The sequence below is a fragment of the Lytechinus pictus genome, chromosome 5 (genome assembly GCF_037042905.1).
Source record: "Lytechinus pictus isolate F3 Inbred chromosome 5, Lp3.0, whole genome shotgun sequence".
In the NCBI taxonomy this organism is placed as follows: Eukaryota; Metazoa; Echinodermata; class Echinoidea; order Temnopleuroida; family Toxopneustidae; genus Lytechinus; species Lytechinus pictus.
The window spans coordinates 25,306,742-25,329,678 of record NC_087249.1 but is presented as its reverse complement, the minus strand read 5'-3'; the positions used below and the strand labels follow the sequence as shown (position 1 = coordinate 25,329,678).

Genomic DNA, 22,937 nt, shown 5'->3' with positions numbered 1-22,937 from the left:
CGAGGACCCCCGTTTTCACAAAAATTTGTAGTTCCGAAGCCCGTTCCGAGGACCCTCCTTTTTTACAATAAGCCCGCTCCAAGGCCCCCGTTTTTTGCCTCGCCCGCGGCACACCCCTACCACTTTTTTGGTCGAGTGGGCCTGGAATTGTCTCTTACAGCCCCCCCCCCCACTTTTGTCCAAAACTGTGTACAAAAACGTAAAAATGACCATATGATTGTGATCTTTTTTTGGTCAGCCCCCCTACTTTTGGCTCAGCCCCCCCCTTTGAAAACCGTTCCTAAGCCCCTAGCTGCATGTAAACGATGTACAGACACACATTGTATGCAAACATGTTAGGCCTATAAGAAAAATTATATTGGTATCCTTTGGAATCATATAACTATGTTCGTTTGATAGTCAAATATGACAATTTGAATCAAATTTGTGAATTTAGATTTTGAAGTTAGAACATAAATAACAACAATAAATAAGAGCAAAGAAAAAAATATATAACAAATAAGAAATATAACAAGTGGAATGCCTCTGGCGGTCTCACCTGCATCACGAGATTCAATATAGCACGCAGCAGTGCTGACTTTGAAAACTACTATAAAACAATTATTCACAAAAAAAACCCATTCATATCATGATACAGTACTCCGTTCATTGACATTTGACCTTGATCATATGTGACCTAAAACTTGCCATTATGATTACCCCTATGTCCACATTTTATATATCTATAAACTTTGAAAGTTATGACAGCAATCTAATAATTACCTCTAAAATGGCAAAAGTTCAATGACCTTTGACTTTGGTCATGTGACCTGTAACTAACATGAGATGTTCAGTGATATTTGGGGACTCTTATGTCCAGGGGTCCAAGTTTATGAACTAATTAATACAGCGGCGTACCGGCCTGGGTCGGTGGCCAGAGCCAGAAATTTCCCGGTCATATCATGGTATGAACTGGCGTAATGGTGTAATTTGGCGACTATTTTGAGAGGGCCAGATATTGCGTATCGGGCAGAATTTATCTTTTTTTTTATTGCGAGCGAGCGAAGCGAGGGAGCAAAAATGTTGACCTTTTTATTACAACAATCAAATTTTGTGCTAGATTTTGACATGATATAAAGAAAATGATATATTTCACTCTTCTCTCGACAGTTTCCATTCCTTTTTTTGTGGTCTGTATGCCATTGTGAACAGGATTCTTTGCGGCAGTAGCGTGAAGAGTAAACAAAAGAACGAGGGGTGCAGTATGCCACATGTGCTAAAAAGCTGCTTAATATAAGCCCCGAGTAAGCGAAGCGAGCGAGAAAAAAATCAACTTTTCATGAGAAGCTAACTATGAGATATTTTTAAACATTATATTCAGTAAATAAAATCATATCCTAAGTACACTTCAGTTTCCTTTGCTTTTCTTTCCTCCTTTTGTTGTTCTTGTTTGTAGAACTTTTGGGGGCCATGGCCCAACCCTTCCATATACGGCAGTGCTGTGCAGTTGGGTCCGATCGAGGCGGAGCCCCCGGAACTTCTTGATATCAAAGCCATCTAAACCTCGCAGATTGCCGCTATTTTAATCAAAATAAGAATCTAAATTTGAGATATTTTTTAATTGACACTTTTCAGTAAATAAAATCATATCCTACACTTTTCCTTTGCTTTTCTTTCCTCCTTTTTGTTGTTATTGTTTGTAGAACTTTTGGGGGCCATGGCCCAACCCTAGTCTACAAATGTAGACCCACATTCGCAAACCAGCACTCCACCTCACGAGCCATTCAGAGTATGCATAGCAGACTAGCTAGCCCAACCCTTCCATACTCATATACGGCAGTGCTGTGCGGTTGGGTCCGGGGCGGAGCCCCCGGAACTACTTGGTATCAGCACAGAGGCCATTTAAACCTCGCAGACTGCCGCTATTTTAATCAAATCACGGGTATATACAGAATATATAGCTTTTACACAACACACTTATTTAACCCACAGTTGCGTAATGAATCAAATTTATTTCCCATCATGCTATTGCATTACATAGTCCTATTTCGGAATGATTTGTTCTTTTTCAAATGTTCTACAGTACATTGTCCCGCTTTCCTTCCTTTTCCATTGAAAAAATATTTTTCTTAGTTTTCTTTTCACTTTTCCCTTTCGTTTTCCTACTTTCTTTTCCCCCTTTCCTTCCCCTTTTCCCTTTCTTTCTTTCTTTCTTTCTCCCTCCCTTTTTTCTTTTTCCTTTTTTTTTTATTTTCCCGGTGAAATCCGCCGGGGGGGGGGGGGGGCAGCTAATTGCCACCCTCCACCCGCCTGTTACGCCACTGCAATAATATACTCACAGAGTTATGATGGTAATTCAACAAATACCCCCAACATGGCCAAAATCCATTGACCTTTGACCTTGGTCATGTGACCTGAAATGCGCATGCTATGTTCATTGATACTTGATTACTCTTATGTCCAAGTTTTATGAACTATACCAATAAATTGTCAAAGTTATGATGGTAATTCAACAAATACCCCCAATTTGGCAAAAGTTCATTGACCCTAAATGACCTTTGACCTTGGTCAGCTCCATATATTTTCTAAGTTATGATGATATTTCAAAAACTTAACTTTAGGTTAAGATTTTGATGTTGATTCCCACAACATGGTCTAAGTTCATTAAACCTAAATGACCTTTGACCTTAGTCATGTGACCTGAAACTCAGGCAGGATGTTCAGTAATACTTGATTAATCTTATATGGCCAAGTTTCATGAACTAGGTCCATATACTTTCTAAGTTATGCTGTCATTTCAAAAACTTAACCTTCGGTTAAGATTTGACGCCGCCGCCGCCGTCGGAAAAGCGGCGCCTATAGTCTCACTCTGCTATGCAGGTGAGACAAAAAGTGAGAGAATGATTACCAGTCAACACGGGATGCCAAAGATTTCCACATATTTACATTTTTTCACTACACTTTGATTTCTCACAAGACCCGAATTGATATATTGAAATGGACCATGTCTATAAAAAAAAGATATATAACTGAGTAGTTTCCGTTAAAATTTGAATATGCATAATCCTTGGAATTAATTTACACCTCATCTGCAGAAAACATAGATTTTCAAACTTTGCAAAATAGGTGACATTTTGATAGAACTTTCGCAATTTTTCTCAGTGTGGAAACCTTTAAATTAGATTACAAAGATTTTTCTAAGTTATGCTGTCATTTCGCAATAACAAAAATCGCAATTTTTCCTCGTGGAAACCTTTAAATTAGATTACAAAGATGACATGTAAAAAAAGAAGAAAATTTGAAGTAAAATTGGGTTTTAAATATGCAAATAATATTTTTCATGAATAAATTAATTTGCATATTTTATTCATAATAAATAACAAATGTTATTTTCAGATGTTTTAATACTGGCTTGTGGTTTATGTGGTAAAGAATGTGCGTGCCAAATTTAATAATAATAATAATAACGTTTTATTTACCCAGGGTAGCCACTTCAATCATAAGACTGCTCTTCCAGCGGGCCCTGCATAACATAATTTTTTATTACCCTTCTCCGGTCTAACTGCTGAGCGCAAAGCAAGAAGGCAGAAGGTCCCATTTTTATAAGTCTTTGGTATGACTCGGCCGGGGATCGAACCCACGACCTCCCGTTCATGAGGCGGACGCTCTACCACTGAGCCAAAATTTCGGCGCCTTTGCGCGAACGGCGGCCGAGATCAGAAGGGGGGGGGGGCCAGCGCCCCCCCCCCCCGTCCTCAATACATCTCAAATAGCCCAGTCCATTTAGGGTTAAGCCTGTCGATTACTCTAACAACTACTGTTTAAACTTTTTAAGCAAATAGATTAAAAAGTTTAAATAATTACAAAAAAAGTTTAAACAACTTGTTATAGAGTGACAGGCGCGCGCGTAAACAACATGTTTTTTTTTTTTTTTTTTTTTACTGTATAATTATATTTATCTATCCCGGGGTAAGTGGTAACTGTGATGATTTTTGTTTTTCTTCCTAAGAAAATGATTTACTTTGCAACTTTTCTGCAGCTATAATAGGCAGTGAAATAGTTCACCCCTCCCCCTTATGAAAATGAGAGACTCTTATGAATGCGTATAGGTAAGCGAATTTTACGAGCGAGGATATTGCAACTAAAAAGGGGAAATTTAGCGTTTTAACGATGATAGTCGAGCGGGTACTGTACCGGATAGTTGCGAGTGAGCAGAGATCCCGAGCTTTTTCAATTATTTTTGTTTGGGCGATATGGTTGTACACAGTGCGTGACCATTGGAGTTACTTGGAAGTCTCATTTGGGAAGAGGTTAAAACCTATAGAAAGCTAATTAAATTCTGTCATCTCCTTGATTTTGGAATATTTTTTTATAAGGTTTGAAAGAAGGAGTATTTTACATAATGGGCCTATTTTAGGCTTTATACGCGGCAGAGACTGAGTAAGATTTAAAAATAAAAGGCTTTCATTCTCGATGATTACAAGGAAACTATTTTAAATGGGCATAATTATTCAATTGGGGGGAGGCGGGCAAGATCTCCACATCCCACTTCATGTTTGTATACTAAATTTTCAATACGTAATATAGATTTATTAAGATACCACCCATGGAAATGTCTTATTCCATGGAAACTCCGGGGAGATACTATGATAGATATCAACGAAAGGACATCACAGAATCACAGAATCACAGCATGCGAGCAATCCAACTTAATAATAATAATAAATGATAATGATAATCTACTATTGTTCGAAATAAAAATCATCCGAAACTTCCATCACAGCTGAACGATTTAAAAAAATCAAAGTTTTGAAGTGCGAATACCCACATGATGCTTTTGACACCCGCCACTATTTCCACTTTTTTTTGGGGGGGGGGGGTGGGGAGTTAAGAGGGTAGTTTTAAATAATTTATTCTTACAAAAAGTCAAGATAAGGCATTTCATAAAACCTATACAGTGCGTATAAAAAAGGGACAGTTTTGAAAAGTCTATCAAAATTTTGTTTCAAATTATGATGTCTATATTATGATGTTAATAGATGCTCTAATTGTCTTTTCTCTCAAATGCCATATTAAAAGTGAGTTTCATTTAGTGGCGTAACTACGGGGGGCATGGGGAGGCACGTGCCCCCCAATCGGCTTGCAAAAAACGGGGGAAAGGAGAAAAAGAGGGAGAAAGGAAGAGAAACATAGTGAGAAAGAAATTATTGTTAATTATAATTATATAATGTTATATTACATAAGAAACTTTTTTCCATAACTTTATGAAACATAATTTTGCTCAGGGCCTATGTCTTTATTGTTTCTGGTGCTCGCATTGTCTGTATTCAATTCAATTTATTTATTCAATCAATCATCATCAGGTACAAATGATTGCACAGATACATACCAATATAGATAACTACATGTATATACAAGTACAAGCAGAATATATAGCAAAAAAAAACAAAAAAAACAACAGAATGATTGTTTGGTGACCCCGGCCCGGAGAAAGCAGAGCTTATAAAAAGGGGCCACCGAGATAAAAATGTACACTAAAAATATACAATAATAATGATAATTACACTATAAGTACACCGATGCAACAGCCCCAAAAAAGGAGGGGGACTTTCAATGAGATAAAAACAAATAATTGACTGAAGTTTTTTTTTAACACAGGTTAATAATTTTTTTATAAGTCTCTTGAATCTACAGAGAGTTGATATCAGAGGGGAGGTTATTCCTAAACTTAGGAAAACAAGTTTTAAAGGAATTTAAAGATATAGTTGATCGAACTAAGGGTAGATAAATTTGATTGCTTTGACGAGTATAATGAGAGTGTATGGCAGAGTTTTGGACAAAAATGTAATTGAAATTGGGGAGGCAAGATTTTAGCATATGCATAATACGAAGGAATTAAATGATATCAAGTCCTATAATGACATTATGTTCAGTTGAGAAAATAGAGGCTTTGTATGAGGTAGGTCCAGACAACATTCATGACATTGCAATAATTCAAATGGAGTAGTATGATGCTAAAGTAATCAAAATTGATTTAGGAACATATTGTCGTAACTTGGACAGAACACCGATGCATCTTGATATCTTTGTACTAATAGAAATAATATGATATTTCCAAGAGAGATGTTCGTTTAAAGTTACACCAAGGAATTGTATATTGTCAACCCGTGTGATAGGATTACCACCAATGTGAACATCAGGAAGATTAAATGGGACATTCCTTCCTTTTGTTCGAAAAATCATGTATTTGGTCTTGTTGCAAGCAAACCATTTGTCTAATTTATCCAATTCAATATTTGCTATGATGTATGTTTTTAGGTGATATTGAAACAGTGGTATCATCAGCAAACAGAGAAAAGTAAAAACTCGGAGAACAATTAATAATTTCATTTATGTAAACAAGAAAAAGCAGTGGGCCTTATACAGATCCTTGTGGAATTCCACATGATACATTACTAAAATGGGATCTGACACCATCGATCACCACATATTGGTTTTTGTGTGATAAGTAATATAAAACCATTGGAGTGGGACCCCTCTGATCCCATAAAATTCTTTTTTTTTTTTTTTTTACAAAATGTGGTGATCAATGGTGTCAAAGGTGTCAAAGATAGGTCCATAAAAACACTTCGGCAGTAATTTCCATTGTCTATTTTATCAGATATCACATTAAATAGATTCAGTACATCGAGATCGGTTGAGAAATTCTTCCGGAATCCAAACTAGCTGTTGGGGGGTATTAAAATGTTATTCATTGAAAGAAATTAGTAAAGTCTACTGTGAACTATTTTTTCTAACAATTTGGAGAAAATGGGCAATAATGCAATTGGTCTGTAGTTAGTAATGTCATGTTTGTCGCCCTTTTTGTAAATTGGAATTACCTCAGCTGTTTTAAGTTTGCCGGGAACAATACCCTGAGAAAGTGGATGTAAAGGAGAGGATTGATAATAGTGTGAATGCATTCCTTGACAACACGAGCTCCTATTGAATCAGATCCCGGAGCAACTGATGATGTTATGGACGAAAGAACATTAAGTATTTCGGTATTCGACGTTGGATTAAGAAATAGTGATATAGTGGTACATAGTAATAGTGGTACATGGTTACATAAGTAATAATCACAAAAATGCGATGAAGAAATTTGAATTTTTCTTGTGTTCCCTTTCCAATATTGATAAAATATCTATTGAATACCTCAGCAATTTTTAGGTTTTACAAGGGGAAAGGAATCATTGAACAGGGAGCTGAACTTTTGAATAAAGTCAATATAACGAGATATATAATACTGTTGTACTAAAACCTCCCGGCCCGTTTTCAAGTCAATATTCACATATATATTTCCCCGCACTTCGTACTGTCTTATGTAGTGACATGTGCTTCTTTTTCATGACTATTTAAAGTGATTGCCCCATTTTAAGGTCTCAATATAACATTTCCTGTCCGTGCTTACGTTTGCATTAGTGGATTAGTGAGATATGTCTTCTCTTCATGAATTCCAATATCAGTCCTTAAAATGTCCCTTTTTTTATCCGAATATCAAAAATTTAAGCTTGCGCTTCGCGCTCGCATTATTTGATTAGTGAAATACGTACAGTCTTAGTGAATTCCTACAAAAAAAGCCTTAGAATGCCCTCTTCAGGTCTGAATTTCTTAAATTTTCAGCTCGCACTTCGCGCTCGCAATATTTGATTAGTGAGATGCGTATGTTAATCATGATTACAATGACTACAATTGCTTCATGTATGTAGATTCTAACAAATCAGCAAGCGCTTGGCACTCGTATCAGATGAGTATGGTCAGATATGTATACTACTAATGGATTCCTAAAATATAGTCCTTAATGTCCATGCTTAATTGGTGTCAATATAATACACAAATTTCAGCTCGCGCTTCGCGCTCGCATTGTTTATTTAGCGAGACATGTTGTACGTATCATTATTACAAAAAATTGCTTATAATGTCCCTTTTTAGGTCTGAATATAAAAAATTTCAGCTCGCGCTTCGCGCTCGCATAATTTTATCAGTCAGATACATATCCGTTTAATGGCACTGTCCTTAAAATGCCTCTATTAGGTCAGTAACATTTTCAGCTCGCGGTGCTCGCAATATATTCTTCATGAGTCACTGCAAACTGCACCTTTTCAGTACAGTGTATTGAAATTTTGGCTCGCTCTTCGCGCTCGCATTAATCATTTAGTTACATGCCCATCTTATTCATGATTATAAACAATTTCTTAGAATATTATTTTTGTTATCATTATACATGAAACCATTAGGTCGTGATTCGCGCTCGCGTTATTTCTTTATGCCTTATATCTTGATATCTTGCGTATAAAAACAAATAGTTAAAACATAAGACTTTTGAGAAGAATATCCCCCCAAAAAATCAGCTTTTGCGGCCAATCGGGAAAAATGTGAATGAAAATATTTTTCTGCTAACTTCCACCCCAGCCAGTGGCGTACCGTAGGTTACGGCATTGGGGGGCACCAGCAAAATTTTTGAGTCACTTAGTGAGCGCGCTCAGTTGCTAAGTATACTAACCCTATAGAGACATCTTAAAGACAGTGCCATTAAACGGATATGAATGTTACTGATCAAATAATGCGAGCGCGAAGCGCGAGCTGAAAATTTTGGATATTCAGACCTAAAAAGGGACATTATAAGCAAATTTTTCTAATCATGATACGTAACTGTCTCGCTTAACAAACAATGCAAGCGCGAAGCGCGAGCTGATTTTTTTTTATATATTAACCCCAAAGAGGGACATTTTAAGGACTATATTTTAGGAATCTATTAAGAGCATACATATCTCACCAAGGTCATCTAATGCGAGTGCCAAGCGCTTGCTGATTTGTTAGAATTACATCTAAACACATGAAACACTTGCAGGAATAGTAATCATGATTAAGATACGCATCTCACATATCAAATATTGCGAGCGCGAAGCGCGAGCTGAAAATTTAGGAAATTCAGACCTGAAGAGGGGAATTTTAAGGCTTGTTTGTAGGAATTCACTCAGACCATACGTATTTCACTAACCAAATGATGCGAGCGCTACGCTCGAGCTGAAAATTTTTGATATTCAGATTAGAAAAAGGGACATAAAGGACTGATTTTAGGAATTCATGAAGAACAGACGTATATCCCCAATCCACTAATGCTAACGTAAGCACAGAATAGGAAATGTTTTATATTAAGACCTTAAATTTGGGAAATCACTTTAAGTAGTCATGAAGAAGAAGCATATGATACTACATAAAACAATAATAACTCGAAGTGCGAGGAAATATATTTGGTGTATATTGACTTGAAAACCGGAGGTTTTAGTACAACAGGATTATATATCTCAATGCGAGCACCAGGAACAATGAAGACATTATGTTTCATAAAGTTATGAAAAAACGTTTCTTGTGTAATAAAACATAACATAATTATAATTATAACTATAAAGAACAATAATTTCTTCTTTCCCACTACGTTTCGTTTCTTATTTTCTCCCTCTTTTTCTAATTTTCCCCCTTTTTTTGGCTAGCCGATTGGGGGGGGGGGCACGTGCCCCCCATGCCCCCGTAGTTACGCCACTGAACCCAGTCCCCATTGGCGAGAGCTGGATATGGATATTTTTAACTTACACAAAAGCATGAAAATATTCGCTTTTAAGTGGAACCCTCCATTAATTTTCTCAGATCTTTATAATTTTTATGGTAATTTGCTTATACTTGTTTTGTTTACCTTATAGAAAATATCATGTATTGTGCATACCTCAATATATATTGTTTGTACAAGTTTCATTTGCAACTGTCATTGTTATTATTTTCGATTACTCTACTTTGTTCTGTTAAAATGAAATAAAACAAATTTAAATGAATTGAATTAAATCCCAGCTACGCCACTGATCATGCTGATGAGCTGATTGAGTCGATTGCCTTCGAGATTGCATTATTCCCAAGAGGTTATCAATAATATAATTGAAGGCTATTGCAAATCAACTACAGCTCCCGCTCACGTTCTAGTAGGGCCTACTCTGATGATCGAAATTAAACTAAATTGAAACCCCAAATGCTTAATACAGAAAACAGAAAATCACTTGCGCTTCGCGCGAGCATTTATCTTTTTTTTTTTAAGTTACATTTATATATTCATGGATTTTTTTTCTTCATGAACACATTAAAAAAGTGGTCTTCAATTGCCTTTTTACATGTGATTATGTAATAGGAAATTCAACATGCATTAATGTTCATTTTTTTTTAATGAAAGTCTACCATAGAAGTGTTATTTTATCCACCTCTATGAGGCCTACTAGGAAAGTGTGCAGGGACTCAGGAGGAGGATAAATAAGTTACCAAACAAATGATGAGTGCGATCGATGCGCGAGCTGATAGGCCTATTGTTGATTTCCGACATCATTTGTAACCATAAACAGTATGCTGGGTATTTATTTAAAAAAAATGATATTCCGAACTGGAAACTCGACATTCTATAACCATTTTTGTTTGTAGGCATGAACATGACAGTTTAAGCATATGTTTTTGATAAAGAACAGGAAATGTATCTTATGAACAATTATTGAGAGCTAGCGCGAAGCGTGAGATTAAGACCTAAAACGGAACATTCTGTTGACTCTTTGTAATCATGAAAACTGGGATGGGTATCTTTCGAAATAAATTAAATTAAATTCAATTTCAATTATTTCATTTTCAACAGAATAAAGTAAAGTGGTCGTAATAATTACAACGAACTTATACAGACAATATAAATTGAGGCATGTACAGTATATGATATTTATTTATAAGTAAAATAAAACAGAGTATTATAAGCAAAATATCATAAACATGATAAAATAAAATTCTGAGAGAATGGAGGGATCGACTAACAAATAATGTGAATGCGAAGTACATATCTAAAAAACTTACGAGAAACTGGAAAGTTTTGCACGTTTGTAATAAAGGTATAAAGGTATATTGACTCAACCAAAAATTATCGAACGCGAAGCTCGAGCTAAAACTTTTTTTTAGAGAAAACCGGGAATAATTAAGCACCTTAATTTTATCAACCATGAACACTGAGGATGCGTAATTATAAACTAACAAAATTAATGTGAATGAAAATGAAAAGTGCTTATGGTAATAAATCAACTATACAAGCACGTAAGGCGCGCGAGCTTGAAACATTTTATATTTAACAGGATGCATATTTCGCTGATTCAAAATAATAAAAAATCTCTCAGATCTACTCCCCTAAATAAAAAACTAATTAAAAAATGTACTTGTTGGTCTTTTATATTGCTTAATTAATTGATTTTGTACAGGACAACGATAATATTGCTATAGCCGCTCAGAACAGGGGCCTCGGAAGCGGGGGGGGGGGGGGGCTGGGGGCTTCAGCCCCCCACTTTTTTTCCAAAACCGTCTACGAAAATGTAAAAATTACCATAATTATAATTATGATTTTTTGCCTGGTCAGCCCCCCACTTTTGGCTCGATCAGCCCCCCCCCCCCCCACTTTGAAAACCGTTCCGCGCACTCCCTGCAATGCTGTTATTATACAATTACTTTTAATTTATTATATAGAAACTAAAATTCACAATTTTTTTAAGTAAACTTTTCTGTAGTTTCCATTTTTCTTGAGTAAATATTATTTGTCATTCCTGTATTTTATTGGCCTACTATATCATTTTTATGCTCAGGCTGAGAGAAAACACTAAAATTGAAGTGAACTGATTATTGTCATGTCAAATTCATCATGCTGTGAGAGAAATGAAGAAAAAAAATATGTGTAGAAAAATAAAAAAATATGTGTAGAAAAGTAGAGTAATCAGACACCTTTCATACTACCATTCCCTCCCCGAATTTACTTCGGGTTTTTTTTGGTCAAATACTAGTACGTTTTGTTGAATTTGAATATCTTCGATTTTTTTTTCCTGTTCCACTGTATCTCGCTCCCTCGACTGTCGAGCCTCGCGATCTCTCGCGCGCCGATAGCCAGCACTAGAAGTTTTTTTCATATCGCCATCTACGTTGAAAAGTCTCTTGCTTCAACGCTGTTATCAAAATGGTCAGTGGAAATGAGTTCCGAAAATATATCCTTGTAATCAGAATTATGCTGACAGTCCACATTTTTTCATTTAGTACTGAAATATCAATCGATATTTCAAATACCCTTTTATCCTGCCTTTGTCATCGTTTTATTTAATGTTAATGAAAATATTCATTATTGTGTAGGTGTGTCGCTACCAAGTGCAGAAATGTTATTATTCAGCCCCATACATAGAAAATGGTGTTATGCCTCCTGGTCATCGCTCGGCCTCGGAGACGAGATCGCGCGAGACGTGCCCCAGTTTCAGGGTTATTACTGTTTGGACAGATATTCTAATATCCATTTGAAGAAAATCGTTCGGTCGGGAATTATTGTTAAGGCCCAAGATTATCGTGATGGTTTCCGTCAGTGAGACAGTGACATCTAACCAAACTGAGCTGAGGAAAGCTACGCCTACGCTACTGACACAGTACTGTACTTTCCTGAGGCTGAAGTCTGAACAGAACAGCCCAGGCTATGACAAAATGACAAAAAAAGGTCTAAAATGAAATGTCGTGACATTCACATCTGTAAATATAATTTACTATTACTAAGTAATAAAAGTGCCATAGCATAGCCATACTCCATGGCATAGGCCTCTTCATTTTCAGAAAAAAATAAAATTACATCCCATTTTTTTGTGTTTTAATTTTATCCAAAATTTAAAAAAATTGTTGCTGTTGGCAATAAAAATATTACAAGTTATAAATATAACATAGGTATTTGGGGAATTTTTGGGTGGCCTTGTCGTTGAGTGGGATGCGTAGAAATATTGTACGAGCTGAAGAGCAATATTGCCTTTGGATGAGTCAAGAGACGAATCCAGTATTATTGACATTGTTCTTCAGCGAGTAACTAATTACTATTTCTACGCATTTCACAATCAGTAGGCCCTAGAGGCGCACGGCCAATATTGGAGACTGTCTCCATTGTTGGAGATTATCTCCAATAAGGCAATATCAGAGACTTTTGTAAAGAATTTGGGTATCCAATTTCAGAGACAGTCTCCAGTTTTGGAGACCAATTTCCTTTGTTTACATTTGCTGCAAAAGGATTACCTTGGCGGCAAATAAAAATGTGATAAGCAGATTCCTCATGAAAAATTACCCCTTTTCACCGTCTACTTTAAAAATTCACCTTCTACTTTTGTTTTGATAAGGAATTTTGTTGTCAATCACACACAAAACAAATGGGCTTCTGAACTCAGCGAGACAAAATATTGGGTGGAAAAAATCATGCTTTTGTTGGTGTTTCTTTTGTCCTTTTGCAAAGCAAGTCTCGAATGTGGGAGATTGTCTCCCCTATTGGAGAGTCTCCCATATTGGCCGTGCACCTCTACTGATAATTGGTCATCCAATATTATTATTTAGATACCCCAATGAAGCTAAACATAAATTAATAAAGAAAAAAAAATGTTTCTACTCGCCATTTTATGTCAATTCTGTAAATCATGAGCATGGCGACTGAGTATTGTAATTTTCTTTAAGAAATCTCAGTAAAGATGCGCTAGTGTATAGTGCAAGCGCATTTGAATTTAATAAATTATACCAATCTGTGTGATTTATTTTTATATGTCCCCTCGTGCTCAAAATAAATTTTGGTATTGTAGATGATAGATCTAGACTTGAAAATGAAAATCTTACGTCTTTTTGACGGAAATTTTACATAGTTCACTTAATTTTCCATTTAGATGAGAATTATTTATTACTGAAATTTACATTTTAGATTCATTTCAAGATGGTATGATATGAATTTGGGAATATTTTGGCAATTGTATTTGTAAGGGTGTTTTGCAGTGATTTCCTTTTTCCCCTTATGCACAAAGGTTAAACATAAGCTCCCAATTTATTTTAAACATTTAAACTTTTTTTTTCTTCAAATAAGCATAATGACTCTGCCCTAATCTCAACCACTATCTGGACAAACCCCTGAATACTCAATGCATTTTAAAAAATTGTTATTTGCTATCTTTCCTACTTGACAATTTGCAGGGTCGTGTCAGGACAAAGACGGTGAAGAAAGCCTCCCGGGTGATCATTGAGAAGTACTACACCCGGCTTACTCTTGATTTCCACACAAACAAGAGAGTATGTGAGGAGATTGCTATCATCCCCAGTAAGCGTCTACGAAACCAGATTGCTGGGTAGGTAAATCTACTTAGAGATGAATGAAAGTTGTAGATGGAGAGATGGAAATAATCATCATGAACCCAATTCTGTTCAGATATTTAGGAAAATGTCATTGGGAAAAGGATCCATTGCAAAGAGGAATTACCGTATGGGCACTAGTATTCAACCCGGCATAATTCAAAGATTTTGACATATTCCCCAAAATATTTAAAAATAGGGAATTTATCTTAATTTCATACCTTTGTTATTTCCAGGGTAATCTGTTGTCGGTATTTTCTTTATCAATCTGTCGACTGTATGTGCGGAGGATCGAATTATGCGGCGATGGCCTTTTGCACTGAATGGCACTAGTATTCAACCTAGTGAGGATTGATAGCAAATTTCAAAAGGGTTTAGATTGCTAAATTAGATCTAGATCTATGGAAGTCTCTGGCTTTGATTAATTCCCTGTTTGGTCTCATCTCAAATGGTCTAGTCCATAGTCGGATGGGACAAGGGCAGATTGAGAGACAGGGCCATCTTTCATCACTAGGTTGAATACTAGTACCGACGGATTGAATACCAGTACCAAAAACCGTCGCCGTAAAATTCGATCGCCCGCGCACGCAGTTGACGGGTTGAAGAAAAAAATAACGGGAAAAGAATAACCAGCATTTGCTCTTGGAAATAAGACAGGTCTGAAATTCAGGTAAATTCCATATTTCTGTATATTTGAAGAAACTCTCCAAACGGGTTGAATACTAGTACCCTTACGGTACTCTTTCATATCTTCACATTCAAATTATAACAAATAATAGCTGATTTGGGTGTAGTTCCAATGTGTGTGACGTTCACTCAGAAGTCTATATTCAATATCATCTTGCAGATTTGTAACACATCTGATGAAGCGTATCCAGAGAGGTGCTGTCCGTGGTATCTCCATCAAGCTGCAAGAAGAGGAGCGTGAGAGGAGAGATAACTACGTTCCTGAGGTCTCCGCCTTGGAACAGGACATCATTGAGGTTGACCCCGACACCAAGGACATGCTTAAACTTCTGGTAAATTGCTTTGTATGTGGTATACCTTTTCTGTCCTAAAAGCTCTCAACAAATCAATAGTTCAGCAAATGGGCATTTTCACCACAGATGGACACAGAGGCAAAAAAATCAAATTGATATTCATGTCAAATGCTTTATGTTTTTTAATAATACAAGACCTGAAGTTTCTGGGACAATTTTTTTTCTGACTCTGGCAGCCATTTTCTATTTCAAAATGGCCGCCAAAGTATGGATACAAATTAGTGTTGAAAATTGTATATTGATACATATTTTGTTTTGACAGATTTTTGAAGAACAGGTTTGACCATGATGCTTTCCTCTGTGATTTAGTTTGCTACAATAACACTTTATAAAATCCCATAGAAAGAAACGCCAGTAATTCATTTATCTGTTAAAAAAATATTGATGAAGTATGTAATACCAAAAATATGACTTTTTTTCTCATTTCCCAGAAAAGAGGATATATTATATGAAACTTGGTAGATTTCCTCCTTAGGTAACACCCCTCCCTTCTACACCAAAATTAAAAATAATCAATGAACAATCAAGTCATAGGGTACCATTGAATATGTGTAACGTCAGTTAGCAAGTGGAAAATGTAATGTCAGTTACCAAGATGTAATGTTAGTTACTATGATAAAACGTTGGTTACCAGTAGTGAAATGCAAATGTTGTAAATTTTATGGTGAAGAAATATTGTATACTTGTTATTTAAGTCTCACTTAGTTATTTAACACCAGAAGGAGCCTGCTATTGACTTTTAAAAGGTATAGTTCACAAGGTATACTATATAAAATTATGAAGGAAGTTGCATTCCCATCATGCAAAAAAATTACTGTGAAATTGTATATGTACATGTACTTACCAAATACCTGGTTGTTTGTAACAGACAAATATTTTTTTTTTCGGGGGAGGGGTACTCTTTCCAACCTACTGTAGGGACAGTGATTTTCCGTTTCAAAAAATTGCCTTTTCCGTTTCAGAAAATCTCAAATTCCGTTTCAGCATGTCAGAAAACGGAAATTCCGTTTCCCCATAGACTTTGTACACACGGAAAAGTGACAATTCTGTTTGCACATTGAATCGCACTGGTCAAAATTTGTATCTGCTACTGTACCAACAACACAATAGAATCCGTTCTAATCGGATCTATGCGGGTGCATAAAATATTTTTACAAACCCATTTAGCATGCATACATCCTCACCTTTCACATTATTAGCATTATTTCACGGTGAAATGATATTTCATCGATAATTTTGGGGTTTTTTGGACATCGTTATCATCAGTCAACGGCTTTTGCCAATCCGCCATCTTGGATTTTAAGACCACGATATCGTGCTGTTACATCTTCAAACGTAGAGGGCAGCAACACACGACCGTGTAGTTGAACGATATGTGTGCATGTGAAGCCCAACCCGGCCGGCCGCGCTGGACCGGGTATACGGGACGGGTGCGGGGTACAATCGAGTGTGCTGATGTCGAGTGCAGTCACAATGTGTGAATTGTCATGATAATAGCGAAGTGAGATCGTGTTTTATGGGGTTTTGTGGCCATTTAATATTCTCATTTTGTTGTGATTTTGGAGTAATTTCTGTTGCTATTCTGTGTATTTTGAGGGAAAATACGTTTTCCGTGATTTTCCGTTTGAAATGCCACTTTCCGTTTCAAAAGGCCCTTTCCGTGAATTCCGTCCGTTTTCCGCGATCGCGGAAAATCACTGTCCCTACTACTGCCTAAATCTGCAACATTTAATACGCTTTACATTGTGATGAAGGGGGGTTTCCAGGGCCCCTTTTTTTAGTTTCTAGGATTCTTTTCACGACCAGGCTAAAAGTAAATTCCTGGTTTTTATACCTGTTAGTTGTGTAGATGTGTGATACAATTTTTGTTTTGGGTTTACAAGTATAGATGAAGGGTGAAATTTGACAGTTCTGATCAATGTTGCATGGACCTACTAAAACTTTTTTTTTTCTAATTTACAAATAGTTAAGTTTCAGTTTAGAAGCTGGAAGTTTATTTTTAGTTGACAGCTTAAAAAAGAAATTAGCAAAGAGAATGTTTAAACAAATTATGAAGAAAATTTAAAGCCGACAGATATGAACAAGCATTGCTTGCACTGACCAGAATATAAAGCAATAAAACTGCATGGCTACATGAGATTCGGGTGAGGGGTAGCCTAGGGGAGGAGACCCTTATTCATTTTGCCTTTTTTTGAGGGGAGGGGGTGGTTGGAGAAGGAAAAGGTAAAAAGTCAATATGAAACTAATAAATATATGTAAATGGGTGTATAGTCAGAAAAATCATTGTGTACATCAATGCAATATCAAATTACTATAAGAATACATGTAGCTGCTATGACCCCCCCCCCCCCCCCCCGAGTAAGTAAAACATACATTTTTTATCTTTGATGATTTAAAATGTGAAATATTATGAAACTTTTATGATTTTAAGAAGCCTTACATATAAGTACCAAGAAAATTATGCCTTTGGAAATCATATGGCACTGGTAAATGTTAATGTGTAATGTCAGTTACTGATAAGTAATAATAAAATGTTCAAATCAAAGAAAATGAATTAAGAAAAAGAAAAAGTTTTTTCATTGAAATGTTCCCAGAAACTACTTCCACATCAAGCTCACTTTCATGTGAAGCCCTGCACAGAAGATACAATGCAATGATTCCACATATTTGACTTCCACGTGTTATCTCTATGGCAAATTAAGTGTAACGTCAGTTACCGTAATGTCAGTTACCAGCATTGTCGTGGAAAAATTATCATAGCCCCCAAAAGACAAAAACAAATTATTTAATATTTTGACACATCTTAACCTAGTAATGAAGGGATATTTACATATTTAAATTATTACTCTATCTACTCAGGGACATGAGATATTTCAATTTTACTGAATACCCTGAAATTGCATGTCCTTTTTGCGTAACGTCAGTTACCGACACATTTTTGCTTGCTGATCCGTAACAAATGTGGTTACATTGAAAAACTTAGTATCAGAGTATACAGCAAGGTTCACTTTATCAACTCTATCAAAAGCAAACTCCCATCATTTGTTGTTTTAGAGATACACACAATGAAAGGTGTGTAAAATTGTGCCATGTAACGTCAGTTACCGTGATAATGCCCAAATGTGTCTTTTGGGAAAAAGTATTTTAGTAATGTTGTCCAGATTTTACTGGAGGTCATGATTCTCCAAGACTAAAATCAAAGATGATTTTCTTGTGAAGTTTTTTTGGCACACAGTACACCAGTGTTATAGCATTTTAAAGTTTCGCTTATTTTTCACTAAACAGTGATATGCACAATTCTGTGACATGCAAATGAGTCAGTCGATGATGTCCATCACTCACTATTTCTTTTGTTTTTTATTGTTTGAATTTTACAATATTTCATTTTTTAGAGATTTGACCATAGGGACCGACTTGACTGAGTCATATAGTATTAAACAATGCTAATTCCACATGTTCAGGGAGGAATTGATCACCGTTTCACTTGACAATGAGGAGAAAATTAGAATATTTCATATTTCATATAATAAAATACAAAAGAAATAATGAGTGGGTGACGTCATCAGTCTCCTCATTTGCATACCAACCAGGATGTGCATATTACCGTTTTGTGAAATTAAGCGAAACTTTAAAATGTCATAACTTTCTTATTTTACATCCGATTTTGATGAAATTTTCAGTGTTATGCTTGTTGGATTTTTCTCTTTTTATTCAAAATCAATTTTTTGTTGGGGTGGACTTGTCTTTTAAATAAAGACTATTTTCTGGTATGTTCCTTGGGGCCAGAGATTTAGCCCCATGGAATAATTGTAAATTTGCCTGGTTCTAAATAATTATTAACCAAATTTACATTGATTTTAACGGGACTAATGTGGCCATACTTATGGTAACCATTCACAGTTGCATGTCAAATTTGATATGTGGGAGTCAATTATTCATGCCCTATCAAAATTCTTATTTAAAAAAAAGATGTCTCACCTTAGTTCTTTAACCCTATCCAGGCCGGGGGGGGGGGCCTCCCCCCTCAACGATTCGTGCAATATTTTCGCCGCACGAATGTTTTTTACCACGCTGCTTGCTGACTTTTTACTTTCAAATCTTGCGCAACTTTTGAGACCAGTTTTGCGTCACCCGGGTATGCGGTTGCGATATTATGCAACATTATGTAATGTAAGTGCATGTCAGACCAAAATTGCTCAAAAACGTGATTTTGTGTAAACAGTCAATGCAAATTGTGTTTTCAACCCAAAATCATAAATGTATGATTATTTTTAGTTTTGCTGGTCTAAATGTATTTATTTTATGCTGTTTATGGTCTCAGAAGAGTCCCCAACAATTGTCATTGAAAAACAATGGAAAACCAAGGGTAAAAAAAACAAAGAAATACATAAGAAATTGCAAAAAACAATAAATACATAAGAAATTGATCTGATATCGCAATTTTTTCATGTACACTTGCTAGGAACACCAAAAAGAGCTTTTACACCAAAAATTGGAACATTTGGAGCTTTATTTAGGGAGTTATAGGGAAAAGTATGATTTCGCATACTAATTATGCATAAATGAGCATAATCGCCTAATAGCAATTTGCATGAAATAAATTACTATAGAGTTTTGTAGATTATGTCCAAGACAACCTGTGTGCTAATTTTTGGCACGATTGCGCGGGCAACGGCCGAGATCTCAAGGGGGCCTGGGAGCCCCCCCCCCCTCCCCCCTCGGCCATATGAACTCCCAAAATACCCCGGCCTAGATAGGGTCAAACCATTACTAAAATATTATAGACTTTTAATTATATCAACATCTCTGGACATGTATGCAGCCTGTGATATTTTATGGTGGTTTTTTCTTGTTTTCCTCTCATGTAGGATTTCAACATCACTAACCTTCAAGTCACCGAGCCAGCAGCCCCTGGTATGCCCTTCCGTGGTCCTCGCCTGTAAAATACATCTTGCACTCGATCGCTAGCTACTCAAACTACAGTAACATTTCTAATCTCAAACATGGACTGCTGCAAGCCGTCTCCATGAAACTCCACATCCCAGCACACCCGATAGATACCAAGCGATAAAGCGTCTAACTCATTTTGTCATCGGTAGTTTCCACCATGTCATTGTCATCTTAAAGGTGTTCATGAACAAATGAAGAACTTTGTGATAAGAATCTACCATGGCATCAATATGGAATTCTCACATGTAATAAAGTGACACTATTCAACAGCAGTACTGTGGGTTGAAATTATTATTTATTTGTGTTTTGGTTAGACTTCTGAGGTCGAGTTCACTCTGATAAAAGTTGATTTGAATAAATAGAGGAAAATCATACCGGCATTAAAGCTGAAATTTTACCAAACATTTAACTAAGATGTGAAACAGAAAGCTAGGTTTTACTATACAAAATATTCAGTGGTAGGCACATATTAGGGGAAATTCAAATATGGGAACTAATTACGGTTTAACAATAATTTCATGTGGATTTCATGATATGAAATATGATTAAACCAATATGCTCCAATGATGTAAAACTATACTTCCTCATGTAAATCTTCATTATCATAATTTACTGTAATTTGATTAGATATCCTCTTTATCGTCAAAACTATGAAAATTGATTCGCCCCCATATTTTGTGTAAAAAATGATATGATACAAAAATTTGCAAACTGATCATCTCATTCTGTGAAAAGAGGTGAATCTTCAAAATGCCGTAACTTTTATATTCTACATCCAATTTTGATGGGCTTTTTGTTTTAGTGTTGTCTGATTTTCTTCTCTATATCCATTGTCCAAATCAACATTTTGTAAGAATGGACTCCGCAATTGAGTCGATATCTGGAGTGATTAGACCAGGTACGATGGTCACTTTTCCATCTAAACTGTGATCTGGGTTGAGGAAGTTTCATAATTTGCAGTAGATGCGACTAAAACAAAGTTGACAGTACAGTATATGGAATTGTGGAATGATTAGAATTTACATGTGATTCATACTTTGTGACTTGCAATAACTACAACAAAATCTTGGGAAATGTATGTGAATACAGTGAAAAGTTGGTATAACTACACAGGCACTCGGCTGGCTCCTTTTCATAATTTCATTTCTAAAAGTTAATCTCATTTGAGCAACTATTGAGAAAGATCTGCAATATCTTTTGCTGAAAAACATGATGTAATTGTATCTCATGTAAAAAGATACATCTTAATTGTCTGAATATCAGGAACTTTTTGCTATACCAAGTTTTCATTGTGATGTGTGAGTGAGGGAGTGTGTGTGTGTGTGTGAAAGGGAGGGTTAGGAGTCCTCATAAGGCTCAACTATCTATATGCTCTTTCCATGAATTAACAGGTATTGTCTTGCAAAAGACTGCTAAAAGATCATGAATTTGACCTGTCATAACTCCTTTGATGTGTACATGAAGGGATACTATAGGGGGGGGGGGGCTGGGGTCCGTATTATAAAACAAATTTTGCAATAACAGTTAAATCTATGGAAATCATTCAATCTGATTTGCTGATATTAAATTTGTGAGAGAAATTGTGCATTTGTTATTTCAACAAGTGCCTATAAAATAGGATTTGGGGTGTTTCACAAAGATCTAAGTACGAGTTACATGAGGTATAAAAGGCATAACCGCAGTTGTCAGATCATGCAAAGAGGACGCGCGCTACTGCGTATTGATCAATTAGATTGCGCGTTGCATTTCAGTGCGTTTTAAGTCATACTTAAACCTTTGTGAAACAGGCCCCAGGTAAATAAATTTTGCTCATTATAGGCCTTGACTATAAACAGTATGTGCAGTATCCCTGTAGGGTCAGGATCCCATTTTATAAAGATTTGTTATAACAGATGCACAATTTTATAACAACTTTACTATCAGCCAATTAAATTGAAAAATGTTGATAGCTGTAAACTGCTATAATAAGTTTTATGAAACGGGTCCCAGATCTTTGTACTATCCATTATTTTACTTATTTCCTATCTGGGTCATATCTCTTAATAAAATTTGCTATCAATTTAAAATATAGATAATATTATTTCATGGTTAATTCTCCCTTGGCTAATTCAAATAAAATATTCTAGTGTAAAGCACCTAGAATACCAAAGAGTGAATTAGATTTTAGATCAACAATGGGGGTATTATATAGTTACATGACATTTCTTTCCAAATACTTTTCCTCTTTTTCTTTCTTTTCCCCTTTTTATTTTCCAAACTTGAAGAAATATAGAGACGGTCGCTCACAAACTCCACCAGTAGCTCCACACTTGCTGGCAGGTTATTTCCAATTCGTCTAATGCCAATTCGTCCAATTGCCAACTCATATACTATCATTTGGTCTACCATTAGTTAATCCACTATTCATGTGGTCTAATTTCCAATTCATCCACTCACCATTTCGTCTAATAACCAGTTGGTCCAATAGCTATTTAGTCCATATAGCATTTGGTCGAATTGGACTAAGTGTTAATTGTGCAAAAGAATGAAAAAGAATATTAGACTGGTTATGAGACGAAATGGTGATAATAGACAAAGTGATGATCATGATTGGACCAAATGGTTGTTAGAGGAAATGTTGGACAGAATGGCATTAGACTATAAAAAATGAAAAAAGACCATGTGGTGAGTGGACCAATTGGCAATTTACCTTGCTTACTGCATACTTACCATGAAAAATCTGGATTAACATTATTACATCATTAA

The 22,937-nt window shown here is 35.9% G+C and overlaps 1 protein-coding gene across 1 annotated transcript; it reads left to right on the top strand.

The window, feature by feature from the left end:
* The first annotated feature begins 11,959 nt into the window (after positions 1-11,959).
* On the top strand, positions 11,960-20,464 carry LOC129261623 (small ribosomal subunit protein eS17-like). Its single transcript, XM_064100092.1, has 4 exons — positions 11,960-12,034; positions 14,047-14,198; positions 15,050-15,221; positions 20,111-20,464. Exons 1-4 carry the CDS (start codon positions 12,032-12,034, stop codon positions 20,183-20,185), a joined length of 402 nt encoding a protein of 133 aa, XP_063956162.1. The 5' UTR covers positions 11,960-12,031; the 3' UTR covers positions 20,186-20,464.
* The last annotated feature ends 2,473 nt before the right edge of the window (positions 20,465-22,937 follow it).

What these genes read in the sequence shown, in the direction of transcription:
- LOC129261623 (XM_064100092.1), top strand. An exon ending in CTACGAAACCAGATTGCTGG is followed by an intron (nt 14,199 to 15,049) that starts GTAGGTAAATCT and finishes ATCATCTTGCAG; the next exon opens with ATTTGTAACACATCTGATGA. An exon ending in AGGACATGCTTAAACTTCTG is followed by an intron (nt 15,222 to 20,110) that starts GTAAATTGCTTT and finishes CCTCTCATGTAG; the next exon opens with GATTTCAACATCACTAACCT.